General features: G+C 44.4%; 1 protein-coding gene across 3 annotated transcripts in view; it reads right to left on the bottom strand.

Annotated features, from left to right (window-relative positions):
- Positions 1 to 4,167: 4,167 nt before the first annotated feature.
- Positions 4,168 to 25,074, bottom strand: part of TRAF5 (TNF receptor associated factor 5) — a 43,961-nt gene continuing 23,054 nt past the window's right edge. For 2 of the 3 annotated variants that reach the window (XM_036272989.1, XM_036272990.1), the window contains exons 2-11: positions 21,306 to 21,524; positions 20,307 to 20,364; positions 17,575 to 17,676; positions 14,432 to 14,596; positions 13,706 to 13,783; positions 13,322 to 13,396; positions 10,639 to 10,731; positions 8,372 to 8,512; positions 6,572 to 6,740; positions 4,170 to 5,491 (exon numbers count right to left, since the gene is read on the bottom strand). In XM_036272989.1, the coding sequence (XP_036128882.1) occupies positions 4,914 to 5,491; positions 6,572 to 6,740; positions 8,372 to 8,512; positions 10,639 to 10,731; positions 13,322 to 13,396; positions 13,706 to 13,783; positions 14,432 to 14,596; positions 17,575 to 17,676; positions 20,307 to 20,364; positions 21,306 to 21,523 (1,677 nt within the window). In that variant the 5' untranslated portion in view covers position 21,524 and the 3' untranslated portion in view covers positions 4,170 to 4,913. Of the gene's footprint in view, positions 5,492 to 6,571; positions 6,741 to 8,371; positions 8,513 to 10,638; positions 10,732 to 13,321; positions 13,397 to 13,705; positions 13,784 to 14,431; positions 14,597 to 17,574; positions 17,677 to 20,306; positions 20,365 to 20,542; positions 21,180 to 21,305; positions 21,525 to 25,074 lie in introns of those variants that run through there. The other variant, XM_036272991.1, reaches the window with a different exon arrangement.

Raw genomic sequence — 25,074 nt, 5'->3', positions numbered from 1 at the left:
CAGTAACAATCATTATTATCAAGTATTATGTACTGGATGTAATCATGTGTGCTATACTTGGATATGACTAGCGGTGCAGTGGGTTTGTATACACCAGCATCGCCACAGACACATGAGTAATGTATTGTGCTCTGACTTTATGACATCGCTAGGTGACAGGCATCTTTCAGTTCCGTTGTAGTCTTCTAGTTCCACCGTCATACATGTGGTCTGTGGCTGATGAAATGTATGTGGTGCGTCACTGTATTCCTCAGTACCCTCTGCCCCAAATTCCCATCCCGCCCACTCTTCCCATGGCTGACTCATCTTTCAGGTCTCAGCTTGATTCATTTGGGTTCTTAGTTACAAACAACAGAGTTTGCTCTGCCTGGGAAAGGACTTGATGCATTCATGGAGGCTCCCGAGTCTCCAAGAAGACCAGAGGCGAGATGTGGGTGCAGCCAGCCAGGGTTCTAGGGAAAATCCACTACTGCCACTTGTCACACCAACTGTGACTTCCACAAACACAGGCTCTGCAGTAAGGCCTGGGTGTCAGAAGTGCTGCCTCTGGTACCCTCACACCCTCACCACCGCGGAGCCAGAGTTTGGCCCATTCCCTTCTTTCATCTTGCAAATCTTTCTTGCAAGAAACATCGAATCTTTCCAACTTCATCTTCCAGTTTGAAGTTTGGCTGCGCCTGATGGGAGGGGCCTGGTCACATGCCCGTGCTGCACAGGGGGTCAAGGAGGCGAGTGTGTCATGGGAAATTTCTCAGGCGTTCAAAAGTGTGGGGTGTTCAGAACACATGTCACACGAACGCGATATCACATTACCTCGGCAGAAAGGCCTCTGACAACCCTAAGTACATCATACACATTCTCACCACCAACGCCCTATTATTCATTCGCTGCAGTCTGTTATTTTCTTCCAGGCATTTATCACAACTTACATACTCATTTGTTCAAGTGCCTTGAAGTCCTGAAGCCAGAGCCCAGTCTCCACGTGGAGTTTCATTCAAACAAGTGTCATTCAAAAATATTTTTTAAATGTACTTTAGTCTTTAATGATCTCCTAGAAGAAGAAAAAGCATCCAAGAGGCTCTGAGTCACAATTCCCAACAGTTCCCATAGGTTCATAGTCCCTTTCCTTTCTCTTTCATTCTCCCGAGTCCTGGTGTGGTGGTGTAGCATTTTCTTCGTACATTTTGCTCCTAGGGCTCTGCCTTGAAATCTTTTCTGCCTGTTCTCTTATTTTGCATCACAAACATTCAGAACTGGTCTGAAAGATACATTATTTTGCCGGGGAGGAGTGGGGAGTTGAGAGGCAAAGTTGTTACCAGACAGAGGAGACGGGGAACATTGACGCATTGATCATTTTGGTTCACCACTTGTGGTGAACTCCAGATCGTAAGTTTTATGAGGACAGGGTCAATGTCTATTCTGTTTGCACCTAACACAAACTCTGACAAATAGTCAATTAACACGTTTTCTGGAGGAAAAAAAAAGTCCACCAACGGAGGTAAAGACGAGGAAATACACAGCCCAGAGCAGGGACACCTGGCCTAGTGAGGGTCGGGGGCGGGGGGGGGGGGTGCCGCCTGTAGGGCTGATTTGGGAGGGCCTCTTGGAGGAGGTGTGGCCAAAGCAGACTCTTGAAGGACAAGCATTCACCAGACAAAGGAGGTGAAGGCAGAGAACTGTATTCCAGGTCGAAGTGTGGCCCAAGCCCAGACAAATGGCGAACGGTGTGGTGTGCTACTGCTAAATGAGAAGTAGCAGAACTGTTGGGAGGCGAGGCTGCAGGGCCAGAGGCGGGCGTGCAAGGCCCGGGGCGCCACACCAAGGAGGGTGGGCTTTGTCCTAGGGACGATGGACCCAGCGGGCAGGGTGAGGAGCCCTCAGATTTTTATTTGGTGAGATCACTGTGTGGCAGTGTGAGGCTGGATCTGAAAGAGGTGAAAGAAAAAAAGAGTAATTGCAGAGCAAACAAACTGCAGGCTGTACTAGGGCAGCAGTACGCAGTAGGGATACGTAGTTAGCAACAGAAAAGTTATCTGGGGGTCGTATTGGCAGAACTGGGTGGCTGACTGGATGAGGACAGTGAGGGAGGAATCTAGAATAGTGTCCAGACTTCTCGGTTGGATGATAATGTCCTTAACTGGGGAAGAATAAACAGGTGGAGTCAGAGGTTGGCAGTAGTGGGGAGAGGGGCAGATTCCCAGTTCAGGATGGTGAGGTTGACTTCAAAGTGCCTGTAGGACTTCTTGGTCAGCTGGCCCTTGGATCAATGAGTCTGCAGCTGAAGCAAAGGCCAGGGTCAGAGATACAGACTGAGGAGGGAGCAGCATGGGGGTGCACTGGGAACAGCTGCTGTTCTCAGGGTGGCATCTGGTCCTGTGGACATTCTTTTCCCACCTCCCTGACCTCTGACTGCCAACCTGACACTGCCACACAGTGATCTCACTAAATGAACCTCTGACCTCTGACCACTCCTTCTCCGAATGCTTTGCAGGCTCTTCTCACTCCTCCCCTAAAATGTGGGGGCCTCAGGTGATTTCACCGCCTGAGTCCCCTAGTGCATCTATCGAAGCCTTATCTCCAGCCCAGGATTCTTATGTAAGGTGAGACCCATGTGTCCATCCACTCTCTAAGAGAAAAGAGGGAGACGGCAAAGGGCTGGTGGCTCTCTGCCCTGTTTCCTTGCATCCAAGACTGGGCACTCTGAACTGAACTCGGCTGTGACTATTTCTTGTTTCTCCGAAAACACCGAAGTTGGAGATCAGGTTAGAATTCAGGTTTGTTAATATGCATTCATCTGTACCCCACCTCCCCACCCTGCTTTAACCCTGCACACTCCTTCTCAAGGCTAACTCCCCCTTCATGGCTGCCTAGTGTATTGTTTTCTTTCAGCCAGGAATCGGTAGCAAAGCAACGTGGAAATAAAATGTAAATCTTATTGATGTAGAATAAAAATGATTTCGTATTATAAATGAGGAAAACCAGTTTACATGGATCTGCTTTTTTAGAACAAAAATGAGAACTCCTATTTGGTGGGAAAGGAGTGTTTTTTACTCTAGATCACCTCGTTCTGTGATCACTGTTTCAGTGATGAGACTCTGAACCCGCAAGCAAACCATGCCACGACTTACACTTTTTATGTCGAGAAGTTGGTTAGAACACAAAACCAGTATTTTGATAAATTCATTTCAAAATGTTTTTCACATCAATTACTTAAAACTAGTTACAATATGGTCTTCCACCCCCAAGGAGTACAGGGGTGATCTTGGACTCGATTAGATGCATTGAAAACAAACACACTAGAGAAAGGCTTCCTGAGAGTTGGTCTCACGTGAGGTGATGACCACCAACCGTACCCAAGTTCACCAGCGGCTTCAGTGTAATTCTTCAGTATATTTCTATTGTGAACCGATTTCTTTCCATTTAACCCTTTGGGATGATTTCTGCGCTATGAGTCTTTAGCATCTTGAAAATTTCACAGAAGTGATTAAGAAAGTTTCCGTTATTCCGGAAGCCACTGGTATAAATCATCCTTCTTCTATCAGGTTAACTGTTCAGAAAGGTGCATGGTCAACATGGTCAGCGCCCAAACGAGCTGCACTGAGTGGCCCTCAGCCCACAGCACTGTCCTTGCAGGGTAAAGGGCGCCAGGCCAAGTGTGAGGAATGCTCAGTTGCATAACAATGAATTCGGGCTCAGGTAAACTGGGTATATTTTTTAACCTCAGGCTTATCAAGAGTTAGAGGACTCATCTCCATTTGCATATACACCCTCAGACCCATCCAGAGAGATGTGTAAGAACATAATAATGTCTGTTCTTCACAGAGTACTCAGGACTTCGACAAGTCACAGGTTTATATAAATGCCCATTTTCATACCCATTTATGAATTCAAATTTTTCTCAAAAAGAATAGGAGATACTGTCTTCTGCAATTAATTTTGGATAGGAATACTTTGACACAGGAAATTGTAATAGTTTCTTCCCTTGGTTTAAACTCCTCTTACCAATTTATGACATTTTTTCCATCATATACTAAATTCTACCAATTCTCACATTAATTTACTATTATTACCAAAATAACTTCAAATTATTTGTATATATCTCTATATATCTCTATATCTATATATATATATATATCTATATAGATATATATTAAGTTGAACCTTACTAAATAACTTAATATTTGACTGTTTTTGATCTATGAAAACAGTTTTTCACATGGTTGAATCTAATAAAATCTTGACTTTAGTTGGATGTTTCTATTTCTTTGTATGTATGCTATGTGGAACTTTCATCTTTACTTCGGTGCGGAGCATGAAGATGCTCACTCGTCACCAGTTCTTACACAGCCTTGCAAAACTGTCTGCTGACTACTGGTGAAGTTCATGAAAATAGCTAGAGGTGCAGTAGTTCAGTATCCGGCCAAAATCATCTGTTCCAACTGGACATACTGTCTTTGTAAGTACACCACCCATCTGCTCTGGAACAACCTACCACAAAAGATGGCTTTTGAAGGCATAGATAGGGTCAAGTCTAGAACCAGCAGACTAAAGACCAAAGCATTTTCAATTGGGAATTCTACATCTGTGTCTTCAATACCATTTAACATGCAGTGGCCACCCTGAGACCCCATGCTAAGCACCAGTAAAAGAGAGATGCCCAGACCTTGCTTTCATGAAACTTACCATTGTTCAAGACATAGAAAAATATAAATAACAAGAGGATAGCCTAAGTGTTTTACGTTTCAAACTGGGACAGAGGAAATTGTAAAAAGAAGACAGCACTTAGGAGGTTTTAAATTGACTTCAAACACTGAGGGCAAAAAGCCAAATACAAACGTGTCTCCAGCTTAAACCAAAGGTTTCCGCTAACATTCTGGACCCAAGAAGTCCTTTTATCACCCCAGAAATAGTGGCTAGAGATCCTCCAGGTCAGTTAAATCCACAGCCACTTTCAAGAATATGGTGTCATCTTTAATGTAGGTGTTCTTGGCATTCTCTAAAGTGGAGTGAGCCACGAAGCGAGGACAGCCAGAGGCAATGTTCATCTCCCCATCAGGTCTTTTAAAGCTGCTGCTATTGGGGTCTGCCTTGAAGGTCTCTATAATATGGTTCTTTTTGCCACTCTGGTCCAAAAGCATCAGGGTTACCCTCTGCCTGAATGGCCACTGCAACAGTGAGTCAAACTCCCCTCGCATCACCACAAAGTACAGCGACAGGTGCGTCCCCTTCCCGGACCCGTCCCCGTTCAGGTATGCTCTGGCACAGAGTCGGTAGCCACAGCGGCTGGTGTAGAAGGGCTGGCTGAAGATGGACACTGTGTACCCGTCCACCGCCTCCTTCTTCTTCATCTTGTAGTCAGTCACCTTCCAGATGAGCTTTCCATTATAGCAGGCACCTTCCAGCAGTTTAAATCGCTCTTCATTTTTATTCAGCTGTGCTTTGTGAGTATTAATGTGGGCATCATGTTTGTTCGTCTCCCCTTCTAAAACAACTGCAAAGAAGAAAAACAACATCAAAACAGATGTGTAGGCCTGAGTTGTTTTTAGACTTTGCCCAAAGTGGGATATTGTTATCTGAAAAGAACCAATAAAATTCTGACATCCTAAAGACGCAGTGAATTCAGTGTCCACCAATGGACCATTTGTATTAATATCAGCTTAGTGAATCTCATGTCTTAGCCAGAGTGGCATCAAGCAAACTCGAATGCGTCCTCTTGAACTAAAAGCTCACCCACGTGTAAAGAAGACACACTCAGCAGTCAACTAACATGTTAGCATGGAGAGCCCCACAGTTTTCAAACTGGGATGCGTTTAAACAGCCAGACCCTTCCACGTGTCTCTGCACAGGCATACCTTGTTTGATGGCACTTTGTTGTGCTTTGCAAGACAATCTGTGTTTTTTACAGATTGAAGGTTTTGTGGCAACTCTGCCTCGAACAAGTCTATGGGTACCATTTTCTCAGCAGCATTTGTTCACTTCCTGTCTGTGTCACATTTTGGGAATTCTCGCAATATTTCAAACTTTTTAATTATATTTTTTACGGTGATCTGTGATCAGTGGTGATGGAGGTTACTAGGGCAAGACTCTTCACCAGCAAAAAGATTACAACTCACTGAAGGCTCAGATGATGGTTCGCATTTCTTGGTGATAAAGTATCCTTTATTTAAGGCATGCCCATTGTTCTTTCAGGCAATTCTATTGCAGTCTAGTGTAAATATAACTTTTATATGCACAAGGAAACCAAAAAAATCTTGTGATTTACTTTATTGCGATGTTTGCTTTGTTGCAGTGGTCTGGAACCAAACCCATGACATCTCTGACGTATGCTTTCTCTTCAAACAATGTTCCCACCACATCTCTTTCTTAGCTTTCTCATTATCTCCACTCTCAATTAAAAACCGTCATTCCCACCCTGGCTGGTTTGGCTCAACAGTTAGAGCATCATCCTGCGGACCAAAGGGTCTTGGGTTTGATTCCCAGTCAAGGGTACATATCTGGGTTATAGTTTCGTTACCATGAACACATGCAGACAAACGAGTCACCAAAAGGGAATATAAAATATGAGACATACCTAATCTGTGATCATTGCTTTCAAGCAAGGTAATTTTCTGTTTCACTGTATCAATTGCTTCCACCAAAGGCCTCAGATCAAATTTATTTTGTTGCTGGTTTGCCATTTGTAATAACTGACGCACTTGAGCTTCTAGCCAAGCCGACTTGTCAATGTGACTGGCAAGAACCTTTCAGTACAAAATGGATATTAATATCATAATAAATTAATATCATAGTAATTCACTGAGATTACATTTTTTCAACTCAAACATTTCACATTTAATTACTCAATTAATGAAATGAAAACTACACAGTCCAGAATAGAAAATTCAATGAGGATGCAGAGAGTTTAATGACCTATATCTTCCTCCCCCTCCTCTCTCCCTGGTCCTGTCCCAAATCTTTGAACTTCTCATCATCTGATTTTTACTCCTCCCTTGATTTCTCTTCACCTGTTCTCTAACCTATCTTTAGATCTCTATTCTCATGTTGTCTCTCTTCTTACTGTTTCACTGCCTTCTCTTTTTAGAAGCGACTCCTGATTCATTTCAGCTCTACTGGAAGGTAGAGAATGAGCTGGAAGTCAGTCCACCTTTTCTGGCCTAAGAACTACAGGTGGTGCACAAACACACTTGAGATGAGGCCTGAACTTCCGGCTGCTCTCTAGATGGAAGATATTAAATAAAGCTACAACTGTAGTTCCCCTCCACCCTCACCCTCGCTACCATAACTCTGACTGCTCATGGTGTTAGAAAAAGATCAGAATTGAGATACTAACATATAATGCATTTCCTTTTCCTAGACACACACACGCGCACGTGCACACACACACAGTGTGCTGACAAAGTATGGAAACTATATGGCCTGCATCTTCTTGGATCCACATTTCAAAAATATTGCCCATATTCATTATCTTGAAATCGTTTTCACTGTACATTTTATGATCACAATAAAGAAATTATTCATTAGGAATTTGTTTATGGTTATTTCACAGTCAACGATTTACAAATCATTTTTGCTATATTTGAGCGGTGTTTAGAGCATTTCTTCCCAAGGGAATTAATAGTTTCACTTTGTTGACTACAAAATGCAGAACTATAGATGTTCTTAGTGAATCTGAACTCAAGTGACTAATACTGGACCAGCACTAATTAAAACCCTAACTGCCATAAATTATATAAAAGTACTATATCAATGTTAAATTTACTGACATAGCTAAATGTACTGGGGTTATGTAAAAGATCTTTATTCTCATGAAATACATACTGAAGTACGTAGGGGTAAAATACCATAGTATATGCAGCTTATTCTCAAATGTTTCAAAAAGAACAAAGGGAGCCCTGGCTGGTTTTGCTCAGTGGTTAGAGCATCGGACTGCAGAACAGAGAGTCCCGGGTTCGGTTCCCGCTAAGGGCATGTACCTCGGTTGCAGTTTGTCCCTGGCCCCATGGGGTTGTGTGGGTGGCAGCCAGTCGATGTGTCCCTTTCACATTGATGTTTCTCTCTCTCTTCCTCCCTCTCTCCTTCTCGCTCTATCTGAAGATAAATGCAAAAATGTCCTCAGGTGATATTAAAAAAACAACAACAAAGGGAGAGGGAATGAATGAATGAATGTGAATGATGAAGCAAACAGGACAATATACTGACAATGGGTGAGGAGTCTGGATGGAGAACATACAAGTATATTTTGCACTATGTTATTATTGTAGCTTTTCAGTACATTTGAAATTATTTCCATTTCAAAAGATATAACAGAAACCCTCACTGCCAATTAATTAAAGGCTAAATCTTGGCTGTGCATAGAAAGGTCATTTCTCACCTGGATATTTGAGAGGAAGTTTCCATTTTTGCCAAATAGCTGTGTAAACTGCTTGAACTCCTTTTCGAATTTTGTTACAGTTTCTGCTAGCTGCTGAATTTTACTTTCTTTCCGTTCTAGGCTCTTATATAAGTCAGAAATCTAATAACAGAATGTGAATGAGGTCATTTAAATGCATACATACAAATTAAAATAAATGTAGTTCTAAGAAAATACGCAGATAAGAAAGTGTTTCTGGGAAAGTGTTTCTGGGAAAACACACACGCACATATTTACGTATTTCTAAGGAAATATTTACAGGTAGATTCCTATATAATTCTAGGAAAATATTTGCAGATGCTTTGAAAAAACCTGATCCATAGGTTTCTCAGCAGCCTTTTCTACACCTAACCAACTATAATTGTTCATCTAATGATAGTGACGTCAGTTGGCTGAATTTACTGAACTGGTTCTCTTCATTCACTCGGTGTGTACTTATTAAACAACCACAGAGTACTGATCACCATACAACATTAGGTGCCATGTGTACAGTACCAATAGTAATCACTGAAATTTGCTGAATGTCTGTTATACCCTTATAATTCATTAGTTCTTCTATCCTCAAAGAACCCTGTAAGTTGGGTATGAACATCAGTTCCTTTTCACAGACGACAAAACAGGCAGAGAGTTTATCTGCTCAGCGCAGAGCTATCCAGTGGTAGGCAAAACACACTACTCTCTTAGAATTTATAATCTATTTGAAAGAAATAACCAAAAGTCTAAGAGTGACCCTAGACAACTCTTCTCTCATCCTCACATCCACTCTCATTCAGCAATACTTGCCAACTTGAACTCCTACCGTGCAACGAAACAAACGACAACTCATACGTGCACTTCTCATTTCATCTCATCTTGTTTCAGCCTTTGTAACTCCTGGCCTGGATGATACAACAGCGGCCTAACTGGTCCTACACTCTCCCTCACACCCACGCCAGAAGGGAAGCTCTTCAGAAGCCAGGACTGGCACCCCAGCAACTGCTCTGGCACCTGTAGGCGCTTGATAAATATTTGTTGAATGAATGACTGAATGTTCTCCCTATCTACAGTCTTCTTTTTCTCCCATGCATCCTCTATATGGTGTCCACGATAATATGAAGAGACCCTACAGGGTCTGCCCCTGGCTGCCTTCTCAGCCTCATGCCCATTCACTTTCACATGCGCCCAGCCCATACAACTTCTATGTCCCATGAAGCCTTGCTCTCTCAGACACTTCCTCCTCCATCCAGAAAGCACTGCTCTCTAAGCCTCCACTAAAGAGCACACTTTCTCAGAACTATATTTCCTTACTAGGACCACCTACCCAGGCCACCTCTCAAGTTCCATGACACCCTGACCATCATCTAGTATATCATTTACCCTCGTTACGCTTACTGCTTGTTGTTGTTGTTGTTATTTAGGTCTTTTTTTCTTCACTAAATTGTTGAGGCTACATCTCATTTCAAAGTTACAGTTTAATCAGTCTTTCTAATTTTCTCCAGGATCTGACCCTAGAACTCACACACCTACTGTAATCTGAAATCAGACATTATAAAATAATCTGTGGTAGAAAATTCAGCTTCCTCTCTGCAGATGGGTGGTTTTCTTCCTCACATGGGGCTTGAAAAGTCTGATCCTCTGAGATGTTCTAACAAAAGAATTAACTTTTATGATAATCACTCAATAAAATCAGCATTTACACACATACTTTCACTTGATCACTGCAACTCAGTGAAATAAATATGTATGTATTCATTTATCAGGTTGAAAAGCTTCCCAAAGGCAGGTGTTGGGACTTACTACAAAATATATAAAACTCATAGTGCCTAGAATAGATGGTCAACTGCTGTTTCATGGTGATATAGATTTAATTTTAAAACATCAGACACCAACTAGGCACCTCCTAGGTGCCAGGTATTATTAACCAAAAGGTGTGTACAGACAAGCAGAATAGTATCTCATGGAGAGCACTGGGCTGAGAATCGGGGGACATGGGTTTGAGACTGAATCCTGACACAAGTTACAAACACATCAAAATTTCTTTGAGTTTAGCTACTTCCTCTGTTGACTGAGGATCTCAAAGGCATCTTCTACTTTTAATATTCTATAATCCTGTGACTCTGGCTACTTAGTAGAAAAACACCTACCTCCAGTTGACTTACACTGAAACAGCATATATGAATACCAAGAGTTGCAAATCCCAACAATTGCCCTGTCTCCATTTGTATTGGAACCCTTGAATATTTATTTACCCGTTCTTCTAATTGGAAGTTCTTTTCTAAAACGAGCAGCATGTGGTCCCGCAAGGCTGAGTGCTCATGCTGTTGCAGGTTCCTCCGTTTATCCTTCAACATGAAGAGAAAAATAAGTCAGGTTGTTGGAAGTCTTCCAAAACGAGGATGGTGGTGGGATACTCTGCTACAGCGGAACTTCAACAACTTTGCGTATGTGTCCCAGGGTGGGTTGCAGAAAAAATGGCCCCTCCAGTTCCCTTTTCCAGCATTAAGATTCTCCAGTACCCATGAGATCATTTTAAACTGACAGAGACAGAGAATCAGGCCACTATCAAAATTCTCAATGTAGATTTCCTTCCTTGCCCTGAGAATGCAGGGAGGGGCAAAAGTAGGTTTCCAGTTGTGAGTACACAAAACACAGGCTTTATTCTTGCATTATTATTGTTTTTGTAAAGACTTCCTATTTATTGTATACCTACAGGAGGATTAATGAGGACTAGGGGCTGGGAGTTTCTGGCATTAAAAGCACAATTTTCCATATTAATTTTAGTTTTACTTTGAGATTTGTAGAGTCGGAACAGAGTTTCTACGGATATTGTATAGTGGGTGGAAGTCTGTGTGCTGCTTGTGGGTTGAGCTCCAAGGGGCTGCCACCTCCCAAGTCATCTCAAACCTTCTCACATGTCTCAGTTTATGTCCCTGGCTGTCTAATACAGCCATGAGGTCTTGGAGCACTAGGTAACCAACTTTTATGTGACATCCCCACAGGAGTCAATTATTTAATTATAGTTGAGTTGGAATTCCCTATGGGATTCCTGCACATCATGAGGGATACCTCTGACACCTCTACAGAGATTCCTAGTCACCTAGGAATACCCCAGATTTGAGCTGGAGGAGGAAATGCCCCTTATCTTTGGAGCCAAACAAATCCAGGTTCTCATTTATCCAGCAAAAGGCTTTTTTTTTTTTTCAATCCTCACCTGAGGACATTTTTGTATTTATCTTCAGACAGAGCAGGAGGGAGAGAGAGAGGAAGGAAGAGAGAGAGAGAGAAACATCAATGTGAGAGAGACAGATTGACTGGTCGCCACCAACATGACCCCAACCAGGGCTGGGGATGAACCTCAACCGAGGTACATGCCCTTAGTGGGAACCGAACTTGGGTCTCTCTGGTCCGCGGGCTGATGCTCTAACCGCTGAACCAAGCTGGCCAGGGCAAAAGGTTTTGTACAGACCTTCAGAAAGCAATTCCAATTCAAAAGCCAACCACCTTTTTTCCCCTCCTGTCCTTGGTTCTCTTCACCCTTTCCGTTAGATTAGGTTCTCTTCACCCTTAAGCGTTAACTCCACCTCAAGGATTAAAAAAAAAATCTCAGCCTCTTATCTTAAAACAGAGAAGTCCAGAATTCCAAGGAAAACGCACCGAAGTCCACCATTGCAAAAGTGAGGAGCTGGTGGGGCACGATGGGCCCCTGCTTGTGCCTAGCACAGTCTGCTAGGTGGCCTGGGGCAGAATTCTCCAGAATCCTGCCACACTATACACAATACACAATCTGAGTCTCAGTAAGAATATCTGAGTCATGGCATCATAATGGTGGTGGTTAAAATAGCACCAGAATGTTACCAAAGATTGGGCCTCAGGTGAGCAACCTCAATACTTGAGTTATGGCTAAGAAAGAATTCACAGGCAAGACTCAAACTATAAGAAAAATTATTTAGAAAGTCATAGAGGTAGAATAAATGGGCTCAGGAAACAAGTTACAGAGGCCAAAGAAAGCCCCTTAGAGCTTAGGAGAAGGAGAGGCAAGGAAAACATGCCTGGAGGGTGGGGGTGGGGAAGGCATAGTTGTGCTCCATAGAGAGAGTGAGCTGCTATTCTTACATTATTATTTATTAATTATTGTATTCTTTTCCATATGAACAACTATAAACCTACTCTTGCCCCGCCTGTATATGACTGAGTTAAGTGTAGTTATTATCATCTTTCAGTTATTCCCATATGAAACCTATCTCCTAGGTGAGTTAGCTCCTGATCAGGTCTAAGCCTAGGTTTGTTCTCCCTCCTACCATTTCCATTCTGCTATCACCATCCTGCTATCACAGGCCGAAAGTGTGCAACCTAATTGTAATCCCAGCCTAAGCAAATCTGTTGCCTTCATAATCATTCCAAAGTGCCTATATTACCAATAAAAGCAAATCTTAGGGGTTCTGGGTGATCCATGGATTCTAAGCAAACATTCATCATCAATTTCCCTTCTGTTTAGGGTTGGCCCCTTGTCCAGAGAACAACTCCCATCTCCAGCTCTGGTACTGGTGTAAGTTCTAGAATACAACCCAACTGGAAGTTTGGGCCTAACTATAAAGAAGATTCCTTTCAGAGCTAGAAAGCAATTCTGTATATCATGCACTAGAAAGGTAAACCTTTTCATAGCAAAGACAGATACACAGCACATATATGTACACATGTACATATATATATATGTACAAATATAAATATATAAGTATATGTATTTTTTTGTATGTTATGTATCTCCTCTTGGTTCTGTTTCTCTGGAGAACTCTGATGAATACAATTGACAGTCTTAAAGTTCTCATAAGTGAATGTCCTTTTGCATCCCAGATGGAATCAAAGGGTACAAGGAACTCACCCAATGAACTATACAGTAGACTACAGAGGCAGAAACAAAAAGGCACTCCATACCTTTACAGGACAGCCATAGTGCTTAAAAGGACAGTCTTGTTCCATTTCAGGACACACAGCAAGGTGTTCGTCCACCTACAAAAGGGACAGGTTCACACTACAGAAATTCATTAGCAATTCAACTGTCTGGTGTAACTAGCAAGCAGGGAACAGGGCGGCAGGAACAGGAGAAGGAGAAGGCCATGGTAAGGCCCGGCAGAGGGATGCTATGGTGAAAATAGAGGAGAATTATCGGGAAAAGGACAGGGAAGACAGAGACCTAGTTATCATGGGTGTCATTGAAGCCTCAGGCCTTTGCCTAGGCGATTTTATCAGACACACATCATCATGATTACTAAAACTTTACCTTACATAAAATCGACCGAGAGAATTATTTACAGTTACCTCAGTTCTGGGAATAATTTGCAGGCACTTATTGGGACAAGATACTGGGTACTCAGGACACAGGTTTTCCTCATGATTCTGAAACAGGAAAAGTGTGATGAAACAAAGCCCCCCTTGCTTTCAATAGGTCCCTTTCATGCCCTCGGAGTGTTTATACACATGTGTCTTTGGGGATCTACTTGTGTGGCTGACCATCTACAGGAAGGTATGGCCTAGTTCCAGAAAGAGTTATATATAGAAGGCTGCTTTCTCGGTATAAAGGAATTCAATTTTCCAGTGACGCCAAAAGGAAATCGGAAGGCACAGGACTCCCAGGCAGACTGTGGGAGTCATCAGTATGGCTCCTTTGGCACAGGTAAAAGGTACCCATGCTCTTGTTTTATGTCTACACCCTACCCCTCCAGTTAGATCACAACCTCTTGAGGACAGACAGTATCGCCACCTCCTTGGGACCCAGCACTAGCATCACTTCTAGCACACCCACCCTCAGCAGGTGCTCAAACAATATTTTTGCCAATGATATACGAATACAGTCCTACCAACAAGATGTTTTTTCCCCCCTACAGAACTTCCCTCACATGAACTTATTCTTTAGACCTATGTATTTCTGTACAAAACAATAAATCCAGAAAGGTGCTTCCAGTCAGCCATCTGATTCACCGTGATCATTCAGGCAGAATTTAACCCCATAAAGTTGACAAGGACGAATCTTTTTTTTTTTTTTACCTGTAGATTGATTACTGCCACATCCTTTTTGCAATAAAGGCATTTTTCCTCTCGAAACTGGCAGTCTGCGCTCAAATGCTCTTTCAGATCTTTCCGAAGGACTGGCTGCTGACACTTCTCATTGGAACACTGCACCGCTTGAAATAAGCACTGTTGAAGGTGGTCCTGCAACACACAAGAGGGCCGCGGAAGGGAGGCGGCTGCAAGGCCCAGTGCGAGCGCTAGGAGGCGCTGCGAGGAAGGGCGGAAGGCCTGGGAGGGCACCCGCCTCTGCTGGGCAGGGGCTGCTTGGACCCAGGCTGTGAAGGCCAGCCCTCTTGGTGGTAATTAGGAGGATGGGGGAGGTGGGTGAAGAAAGAGGTATGAAGAGTTTATTTTAGATTATCTAGGAATGTGCTCATATTCTCAGGTTAGTTCTTTTTTTTTTATCCTCACTCAAGGACATTTCCCCATTTTTTGTTCAGATAGAGTGGGAAGGAGAAAGAGAGAGACAAAGATCAACGTGAAAGGGACACATTGAGTGGTTGCCACCCACATGACCCAACCAGGGCTGGAGACAAACTGCAACCGAGGTACGTGCCCTTATCGGGAACCAAACCCAGGTCTCTCTGGACTGCAGGCCGATGCTCCAACTGCTGAGCCAAACCGGCCAGGGCTCAGGTTAGTTCTTGAATGTTTCCTTAGGCTTGCCAATGAATTTACCAGATCTTCAAGGACATTTTGTATTTCTTTTGCGCACTCTTTATCCCCACCCCCCAGCACCAAGAAGTAATCTGCAGGTGGTAAAAGCCAGGACAGAAGGGAAGGAGAGAAGAGAAGAAGGGATTAAAGGAAGAAAAGGGAGGGAGAGGAAGCTGGTCCCGAAGGGGTCAAGAAAAGGAGGGAGAGGCGATACAGGATCACGGGCCCAAGGAGCTGGGCATGGCCAGTCTTGTACAGTCAGAAAATGTCTTTAACTGCAATATATGAGAAAAATGACATAAATAGTGTCCATCCCAGTTGTCTTCACTTTCAAAAGTTACGAAAACAGACATATTTTAACAGAACCTTTGGATGACTGTAAATTACTGTGATTCTGACAAGTTATCAAAATCCTAAGGAGCTTGCCTCCCTGAAAAATCCTTTAAAACAGAGTTGGCAAGCTACAGCCCTTAGGCCAACTTGGCCTGCTACCTGTTTTTGTAAATAGAGTTGTTGTTGCTTTTCTAAACGTTTTTCATGTTTTTTTTCTTTATTGCTTTTAGAGAGAGAGGAAGGGAGAGGGAGAGAGAGAGAGAAACATCGATGAGAGAGAACATTGAATGGCCGCCCCCACTGGAGATCAGGCCCACAACCTGGGCATGTGTCCTGACCAGGAATCGAACCAGCAACCTCTTGATTCATGGGCTGATGCTCAGCCACTGAGCCACACCGGGCAGACAGTAAATCGAGTCATTGGAGAACAGCCACATACCTATTCGGTCTCATGGTCTGTGGCTGCTTTCCCTCTAAACAGGAAAGCTGAGCAGCTGTGACAGATGGTGTGGCCACCAAGCCTCAAACATTTACTGTCCGGCTCTTGATGGAAGCGGTTTGCTGACCCCTCCTCTGGAGGAAAAGAGCAAAGAGCTTTTCTATAGGAGGGAAGTAAATTTACCCGTTTTCCTTTGCCTCTGCCAGTAAGAAACAAATGGCGATGGCAAGTGAAATCCACATCCCACATTCACCGATGTTACCCTCAGCTCACCACAACAGTCGGCATTCGTCCAGACTCAGCTCCCTGCGAGATCCCACACCTAGCCACGCAAGGTGGGGAGAACAGTGAAGGAGGGGAAATACCAAACAAAGGTGGAAAGAAACAGCCACTGTTCTCTGGAAGCTGCCGATCTGGTCACTGAAGCTGATCAGTGGTCCACAGAGCCTCTTTTCCTATTCAGGCTTAGCGACAACACAGCAAAGTCGGTAAAGAGGCGCTGCTCTAGGACCCAACTCTCCGAACAAGTGGCCAGGGACTGTCACGGGAAAACACAGCCAAGTTCCGTGAACCTCCAAAGAACTCCCTGGGTTAGCAAGGAAATCATTTGCACATTTATTTATAAGCTCAGTGCCTGAGGGATTTGGAGGCGTGATGGAGAAAATAATCACCTGAAATATATTCCAAAATGCGTGGGTGGGAGTGGAAAATCTCAGCAGCCTCCAAGCAATTCCCTGGAAGCCTGAGATGCCTGCGCCTCATTCATTCGCAGTGTGATCAGACCTGACACGGGCCTGCCATGGCAGGGCCCCGCTTCCAGTCTCAAATTTAACAAGCTTCCTGCCGGATGGAAGAGCCCGTGGGACAGTTTTGTTGGAGAGGAAGTTGACTCCCCTTTGCTTCCCTCATATCTTTTTGTTTGCATCTTATCACAATGCTTCACCTTTTTTTTTTTTTTTTTATCCTCACCCGAGGACATCTTTGCATTTATCCTCAGATACAGCGGTAGGGAGAGAGGAAGGGAGAGAGAGAAACACTGACCGAGAGAGACAGACATATCGAGTGGTTGCCACCCACACAACCCCAACCGGGGCTGGGGACAAACTGCAACAGAGGCACGCACCCTCAGCAGGAACTGAACCCGGGACTCTGTAGCCACTGAGCCAAACCGGCCAGGGCACAATGCTTCACCTTTAAACTCCATCCTGCCTCTGTTCCAATCTGTTTTCTGCCTTAGATCATAAGCTCTAAGAGGCCAGGGTCCACAACTACTGGGAAACACTCACCCCGGCATCTGCTAATGCTTTTGGGCAGTCATACCCTGGCTCCCAACCTAGGGACCTCAAATCCTTCACAGTTCCCTCCGAATGACATGTCCTTGCTTAAGCATTCCTTTGGCCCACCATGTCTCACATCTTCGCTTTTGGATCAATGCCCCTAACCCACAACTGAAGGTCTAGTACAAGGAGCATGTCCTCCATGCCTTCCAGATACAACAAACCTCTTCACTCACACCTTAGCCCCTGGCATGCTGTGCTGCAGAATTTCTAGATAGGAATTCTCTGAGGGCAACCCAATGATCCCCCTCCCCCTTCCCGCTATGCTTAGCCCAGTAACTATCACAGAAAGGTGCTCAATGCACATCGCTGGAAATTGGCAAAGGCAAATGCTGTTTGTGAGTAATACCAACCTGATATCGTCCCAGAATAATCTTGGCATTACATCCAGGAGCATTTTTGCAATACACATATAAATTGAGGACTTCCCTTTTGCAGCAATTGTCTTTAAACACCTAAAAGATAAACATGACAGGTCTCACACTGAACTTTAAAGCAACATGAATTATTATTAATTTGGTCTTCAGGTATGTCTCAGAAGTTGGGTGGAAACTTCCAGGCAGTGGTTGGAATGGAAATACAAGGTTCACCACCATAAAAGGAAAAGCTGACTCAGATACATACTTCTGACAAGTCACTATACATACAAGCCAGGTAATTCAATGTCCAGCGCAGTACTCTGCAGCTAGGAGAATCTGATAGTGAATTTGACCCCACATGCTCAAAGGTCAGGAGGTGGGACTGTGGCTGAGGTGATGCTTTAGGCTTCCTGTCCCAGCAGAAAGGTTTGTATTAGTCATCAGGTGGTCTCACGGAGCTGTGCTGACTTGCTATTTCAGCACAAGTCAGGGTTTGGCAAACTTTCTCCATAAAGCGTCAGATAGTAAATATTTTCAGCTTTGCAGGCCACACTGCAACGGTCTCTGCTCCAACTATTCGACTCTGCCGTACACAATACTTAAATGAATGGGTGTGGCTGTGTTCCAATAACATGTTATTTATGAACACTGAAATATAATTTTCACATGTCACAAACATTATTCTTATTTTTATTTAAAATATTTTTACTTTGAAATAGTTTACAACTCACAAGAAGTTGCAAAAATAGTACAGAGTTCCTGTGTGCCCTTCTTCTGGTGGTTTCCAATGATTTAAAAATATAAAATCGGTTCTTAGCTCACAGGCCATACACAAACAGGTGGCAGGCTGGATCTGTCCCAGCAGATGCCACGTTGCAGCACGCCGACCCCTGGCCGGGTGGGCGACACAGTGCAGCGCTGCCCTCTGCTAGGCTCTTCAGAACACATCGCGAGAGCACAGAAAAGGGGTGTGTGTGTCCCACAGGTGTTCAAGGAGCTTCCCTGGGGCGGGGGGGGGGGGGTGATGCTGGAATGCCCTGTCACAGAATTTCAAAGGAAGAAAACTGAGCTGAAAAGGATGTTTTCACAGAAAAAATCTTCATGACCATGGCTTAGGTTAAGGGTTTCTCAGGTACAATACTCAAAGAACAAGCGACCAAATAAAATACAAGGAAGGCTTTGTCAAAATGACAAACTTTTGTGCTTCAAAGGCAACCATCAAGAAAGTGAAAAGAGCCCTGGCCAGTTTGGCTCAGCGGTTAGAACGTCGGTCTGCAGTCCAGAGAGACCCAGGTTCGGTTCCCGCTAAGGGCATGTACCTCAGTTGCAGTTTGTCCCCGGCCCTGGTTGGTCGTGCGGGTGGCAGCCACTCGATGTGTCCCTTTCACATCGATGTTTCTTTCTCTCTCTCTTCCTCTCTCTCCCTCCCGCTCTATCTGAACAACAACAACAAAAAAATAAAAAAATGGAAAAATGTCCTCGGGTGAGAATTAAAAAAAAAGTGAAAAGACAACCCACAAAATGGGAGAAAAACATTTGTAAGTCATACCTATCTGATGAGACCTGTATCCAGGAAATATAAAGAACTCTTAGAACTCAATAATAAAAGACAAATAATCCACTGAAAAAATAGGCAAGGGAATTGAATAGGCATTTTTTTTAATCCTTTTTAAATCCATTTAAAAAATGTCTGAGGACATTTTTTTTGCATTTATCTTGAGACAGAGCAGGTGGGAGAGAGGAAGGAAGAGAGAGAGAGAGAGAGACATCGACATGAGAGAGACACATCGACTGGTCACCACCCACACGACCCCAGCCAGGGCCGGGGACAAACTGCAACTGAGGTACATGCCCTTAGCAGGAACCAAACCCCAGCCTCTCTGGTCCACCGGCCAACGCTCTAACCCTGAGCCAAACCAGCCAGGGCTGGATAGGCATTTTTACAAAGAACATATACAGAAAAAGGAGGAAGATCTGTAACAAAAATAAATTAATAAAAATTGGAGAAACAAAACAAAACAAAAAGAACATACACAAGTGGCCAAGCACATGAAAAGACACTCAACATCATTAATCATTAGAGAAATGCAAGTCGAAACCACAAAATACCTCTTCGTACCCCCAAGGAAGGCTATAATAATAAAAAGAGAAAAAGGTGGACAATCACAAATTCTGACAAGGACCAGGAGAAATGAGAACTCTCATACATTGTTGGTAGGAACGCAAAATGGTGCAGCTGCTTTGGAAAACAGTCTGGCATTTCCTCTGAAGGCTAAACATAGAGTGACCAAATGATCCAGTAATTCCACCCGTGGGTATATAACCAAGAAACATGTATGCTTTAAAAGTAAATATTACGACACAGGAATTATATCTAGATAAAGCTAATATTAGACCTAACAACAAAAGGAAGTGTTAGAGATTATCCACATGAAAAAGTGAATTCCAGGAAGCTGGATGTTTCATTTCTCCAAGTGACTCAATGTAGCTGGAGCTAGTCTAGGAAGGGGGTAAAGAAGCAGCAGGAAAAGAAACTTAGGGTCAATAAAGACCCAAACAGGCCTCTCTCAAACAGCGGCAGGAGTGGGGTCTGACCTGACCCCTCAGCAGAGGATATGGACTCCAAGTCCCCCTCCCGCTCTCCAGCTTCAGCCTCGATGTCCGACCAGGACACTGGCTTCTCTATCAACTAGAGAGCTGCTAAACCAAAGCAGTGATTTTCTTACCTCCTGAGATTTGATGACCTCCTTATCTACAGGGCAGAGTGGCACTGCATTGAATTCTCTGGAGAGAAAAGTGAAAACAGAGTCAGAATTGAGAGTTGAGCTCAACAGCTCTTCCAGGAGCAGCCCCCGCACTCCAGCCATGCTCGACCCCTGAAGCTTCCCCCGAGCGGGCCAGGCCCTGTCTTCACCCATGCCAGTCCCTTCTCCCAGAAGGCCCCACAGCCCAGTGTCAGCACCTCTCCAGTCTGTCGGTGAGTCCCCCGGACAGAGTTAGATGTCCTCTCCAGGGCTCCCTCGGCAGTCCTTTGCTTATCACACTGTACCATAGCCTGTCTGCTTCACTGGATTGGAATGTTCTAGAAGGCAGAGACTGGGTTCTGTTCCACATGGGACCTCTGGCTCTTCAACTCTGGACACTAGGGTTAGTTCAGCAAGGTGCCTGGACCACACAGGCACTGAAGGAATGAGCCCACGCGTGAACGGGAATGTGCTCTAATAACCCCCTTTCTAAGCTGGGCAGCATACAGCTTCCTCACCGCCCCGGAAAGAGCCCAGATGGCTGCTTTGCTGCCTCCCCTGGTCTACTCCCTCCACAAGGCAGGCCCAGGAGCAACACGAGACTCCTTCTGGCTGCGACACCACCACTGCCACCACCACTGCCTTAGGCAAGGGAAGGTCAGGGTGACGACAGGCTGCTGGGGAAAGTGGGTCGTTCCCCCACGGACTGTGCTTCTAGGTTTGCCCTCAGGTGCAAAACAGGTGTGAGCTGAATGTTAACAACAGGTGAAATCAGTAAGCGAGGGGCGCACACTGGAGACTGCTCCTCGGGCCTCGCAGAAGGGCCCTGGGAGAGCCTGCCCTGGGATTCGTGGCTGCACCACCAACCACAGCGATTCCAAAGCCTTGATGCCGCTGAGTGGCCACGGCTGACAGGTAGATCCCAGGACACCCTCCTGGCTGCGGCCTGCTGCGGCCAGGGCTGCGCTCCCACCCACTCACCTCAGGCACAGGATGCAGTCCTGGCAGAAACGGTGCCCGCAGCCTGTCTGGTGGGGGTTGTGGAGCACCGAGCGGCAGAAGGCACACTTGTATCGCTCTTCCAACTGCTCCACAAACTGGTACTCGGTGTCGGGCTCGAAGTCCAAGGAGATGGAGTTGCCGGAATTCTGGCGGATGAAGCCGCAGGGGAGGCCTCCGTGGTCCTCAGGACAAGCCATTCTGGGCCGTCGGGAGAACAGAAGGAAAATTCAGTGTGCACACACCAAAGCAACTACGAAGAGGTGGTTTTCATTACTGGACATCACCCACATGGTCACTCTGTTCTGACCCAGTAACAGTGACAACCTCCTGCCACTGGAGGGCTCCCGCAGAGGGGAGACATCCCGCGTGCTCAGGTGGGAGGCTGGACCAGGGGTCTTCAAGCAAGATTCTAAGAGAGTTCAGCCCTTTTACAGGATGCTAAGTTATTCTTCAGTTTGGCCACATGCTGGGACAAGATTTAGCCAGGTGTTAACTACATTCTAAGCAAACTCTTAGGAATTTTCTTCCATTCAGTTGAGAGACTTGAAACAAATGTTCTAACATTTTTCAGAAGCAAGAACCACGCGCACACCAATACATTTCTTGCAGTATACAGGGAGCTCCATTTAACATCACTGAAAGGTTCTTGGAACTGCCGCAAAGTAACGCATAACAAAACCAATTTTACCAAAGACTAGTGGATGTAAAGAAGAGTTAAGTTCTTATGGCATCTCATCAACATTTTAACAAAATGACGTTGAACAAAAGATGTATGTAAAGGACTACCACCAACCCACATCATTTTTCACCTGAACTAAATAAGACCCCGTTAACTGCTTTCCCCTCCAATCTCTTCTCCATGCAATAGCCAGGGAGATATTTTTTAAATGCAAGAGTGATTGCTGGTTATCTCCCTTCATCAGTCAGTGGTATCCCAGGGGAAAAGCCATACTGCTGAGCAGGCTACAAGACTGCATCCTCCTCACTCAACAGCATCCTGGACTTCTCCCTCCCTTGCTTTCTGCATTCCAGCCACAGGCTTTCTTTTTTAGTTCTTCTAATACACTATGCTGTCTCCTGCCACAGGGCCTTTGCACAAGCTTTTGCCTCTGTCTAGAGTGCTTACCTTATTCCTTTCCAGTCTCCTTCACTTAGTTAACTCTCATTATGCTTCAAATTTGATTTCAAGCTTTATGTTCTCAGGTAAGCTTGCCGTTTTCTCCCTGGTCTAACAGCAGGGGGCCCACTCACCAGTCTGGAGAACATACATGGTTTCCAGAGAAGGGCTATGGAATAGAGTGGGTGGGGGAGGGGGTTTCTCTGTATAATCCTTTTGAATTCTTTAACATACATATATTACCTATTCAAAAATAGATAAACATATAAAAACAAAAACTAAACATTCACTGTTATACCCATAATAAAACCAGGTTCTTTTCCTTCATAGCAAGACTTGATTTGAAATTTGGCCTGTGTTTGCATGATTTTCTGATTTATACTGTGCTCCTCAGTAACACACAGATGGCATCTGGTCTTGCTCACTGTTGCATCTCCTCACTGTTGCATCTCTGGCCCTTAGCACCAAGCCAGGCGTGGAGAACAACTCAGCTAAGCCAGGCATGGAGAACAACTCAGCTATTTGTTGACTTGATGTTATTAAATGAACATTTTGAAAACCCTCAACAGAGCAGCTATGACTGTTGACCTCTAACACAGTACTTCTTAACCTTTTTTTGAGAAAGAACTTCCCCTTTGAAAATTTGATGAAAACTCTAGACCTTCTCCCTGTACAATAGCACACACTCCTGAAGTCTGGACCTTAGGGCCCCTCCAGTCCCACCGGTACCTCCCAGGTTAACAACGGCCCTGTCTCCCCAGCAGGAAGGCTGTTACTTCTGGCACAGAGCCAGGAGTTGTGCCTGGGGATGTGTCTGGACAATGGTTAATGGATAGGAAGCCATCTGGGGTGGTCCCTGGGAGTGATGTACTTCCACAAGGCTGAGGGACAGGAAGCCTTGGCCTCCTGCTTGCTTGCCCTGGCTTGCTCTTGGGCTCCCTCATGATTCCCTTGCAGCTGCTGAGGTCAACCGGGCCCGGGTGCAGCTGCACAACCTGATCACGTAGGCGGCCCCATTCAACCCTCAGCTGTACTCAAGTCCGCTGCTGGCCTCTCTCACTGCTGGAGAGATATGAGTCTGGGGTGTGCTTGGGTGAAGGGAGCAGACAAAGCAACTGGCCTCTTTCAGCAAACAAAGCTTTCTCTCTGGAGGAGTCCAGCACACCATGGGACATACTTGTTTTGTCCAGGAGTTTGAGACCAAAGCCCCACCTTTTCTTCTCTGCCTGTTTCCTGCCAAATGTAGAGGACAGGTGATCAGTCCAAGAATGATTGTCCCCCTTTTTAACACGGTTTACTCTCGAGATTTAACATTTTATAGTATGAAGATCAACAGGCATCGCCCTTGAGTTACAGACACAATCCTAATAGTGGAGACTCCCCTTTCTCTCAGAGCAGTAAAAGGCCAATTCCAAACGGCCCTCATCTGCCCTGTGTTCTCTAGTCCCAAGCGAGGTTGACAGTTCATTTCCTATACCTCTCTGGGATTCTCTCCTGAGACCAGGCTCATGTCTGTGTCACACAGCGTCTAACTTTGGACGCCGAGATGTACCCTAAAGCAGCAGGCTGGTTTAGCCTCCAGAACAAGGCAGTAGGATGTACAAAACTCAATTCGAGTTCCCCTCCACTATACTCTACCCTCTTTCCTACCACAAGAATTGAATGCACTCATCTGTGTGTCTGTCCATCTTTCTCTATAACAGCAGTTCTCAAACTTTTTGTTCTCAGTCCCCCTCCCCCTCCCTTTAGGCTCTTAATAATTGAGGACCCAAAGACCCAGAATAGCCAGCTCAGTAGAAAAGAAGTGGAACAAAATAGGAGGACTGACACTACCCAACTTCAAGACTTTCCATAAAGCTACAGTAATCAGGACAGTGTGCTACTGGCAAAAGATAGTGGAACAGAATAGAGAGCTCAGGAGTAGACCTGTGCAAATACAGTTAGCTGGTCTCTGACAAAGGGGCCAAGACAACACAATAAGCAAAGATAGTCTTTTCGCAAATGGTGCTGGAACAACTATAAATCCACAAAGCAACAACAATAACAAATAATACGAATCCAGACACAAACTTTACACCATTCACAAAAATTAACTCAAAATGGATCATAGACCTAAATGTAAAATGCACAACTATTGAACTCCTAGAAAATAACACAGGAGAAAAATCTAGATGAACATTGGTTTGACAATGGCCACACCAAAGGCACAATCCATGAAAGAAAGAATTGATACACTGGGCTTCATTAAAATTAAAAAATTTTTGCTCTGTGAAAGATACTGTCAAGAAAATGAGAAGATATGCCAGAGATTGGTAGAAAATATGTGCAAAATATATATCTGATAAACAAATGTTATCCAAAATATACTTCACCAAAGAAGATATACAGATGGCAAATAAGTATACAAAAAGGTGTTCTACATCCTCTGTCATCAGGGAAATGCAAATTAAAACAACAATGAGGTACCACTATACACCAATTAGAACAACCAGAACCCAGAACTCTGGTGAGAACGTGTAGCAACAGGTATTCTTATACATTGCTGGTAGGCATGTAACACTTTGGAAGACAGTTTCAGTTTCTTACAAAACTAACATACTCTTAACATCTGATCCAGCAATCATACTGCTT

Source organism: Molossus molossus, unplaced genomic scaffold, assembly GCF_014108415.1.
Source record: "Molossus molossus isolate mMolMol1 unplaced genomic scaffold, mMolMol1.p scaffold_m16_p_20, whole genome shotgun sequence".
Taxonomy (NCBI): domain Eukaryota; kingdom Metazoa; phylum Chordata; class Mammalia; order Chiroptera; family Molossidae; genus Molossus; species Molossus molossus.
Note: the sequence above shows the minus strand (reverse complement) of the source record. Positions and strands in the feature narration are given on the sequence as shown.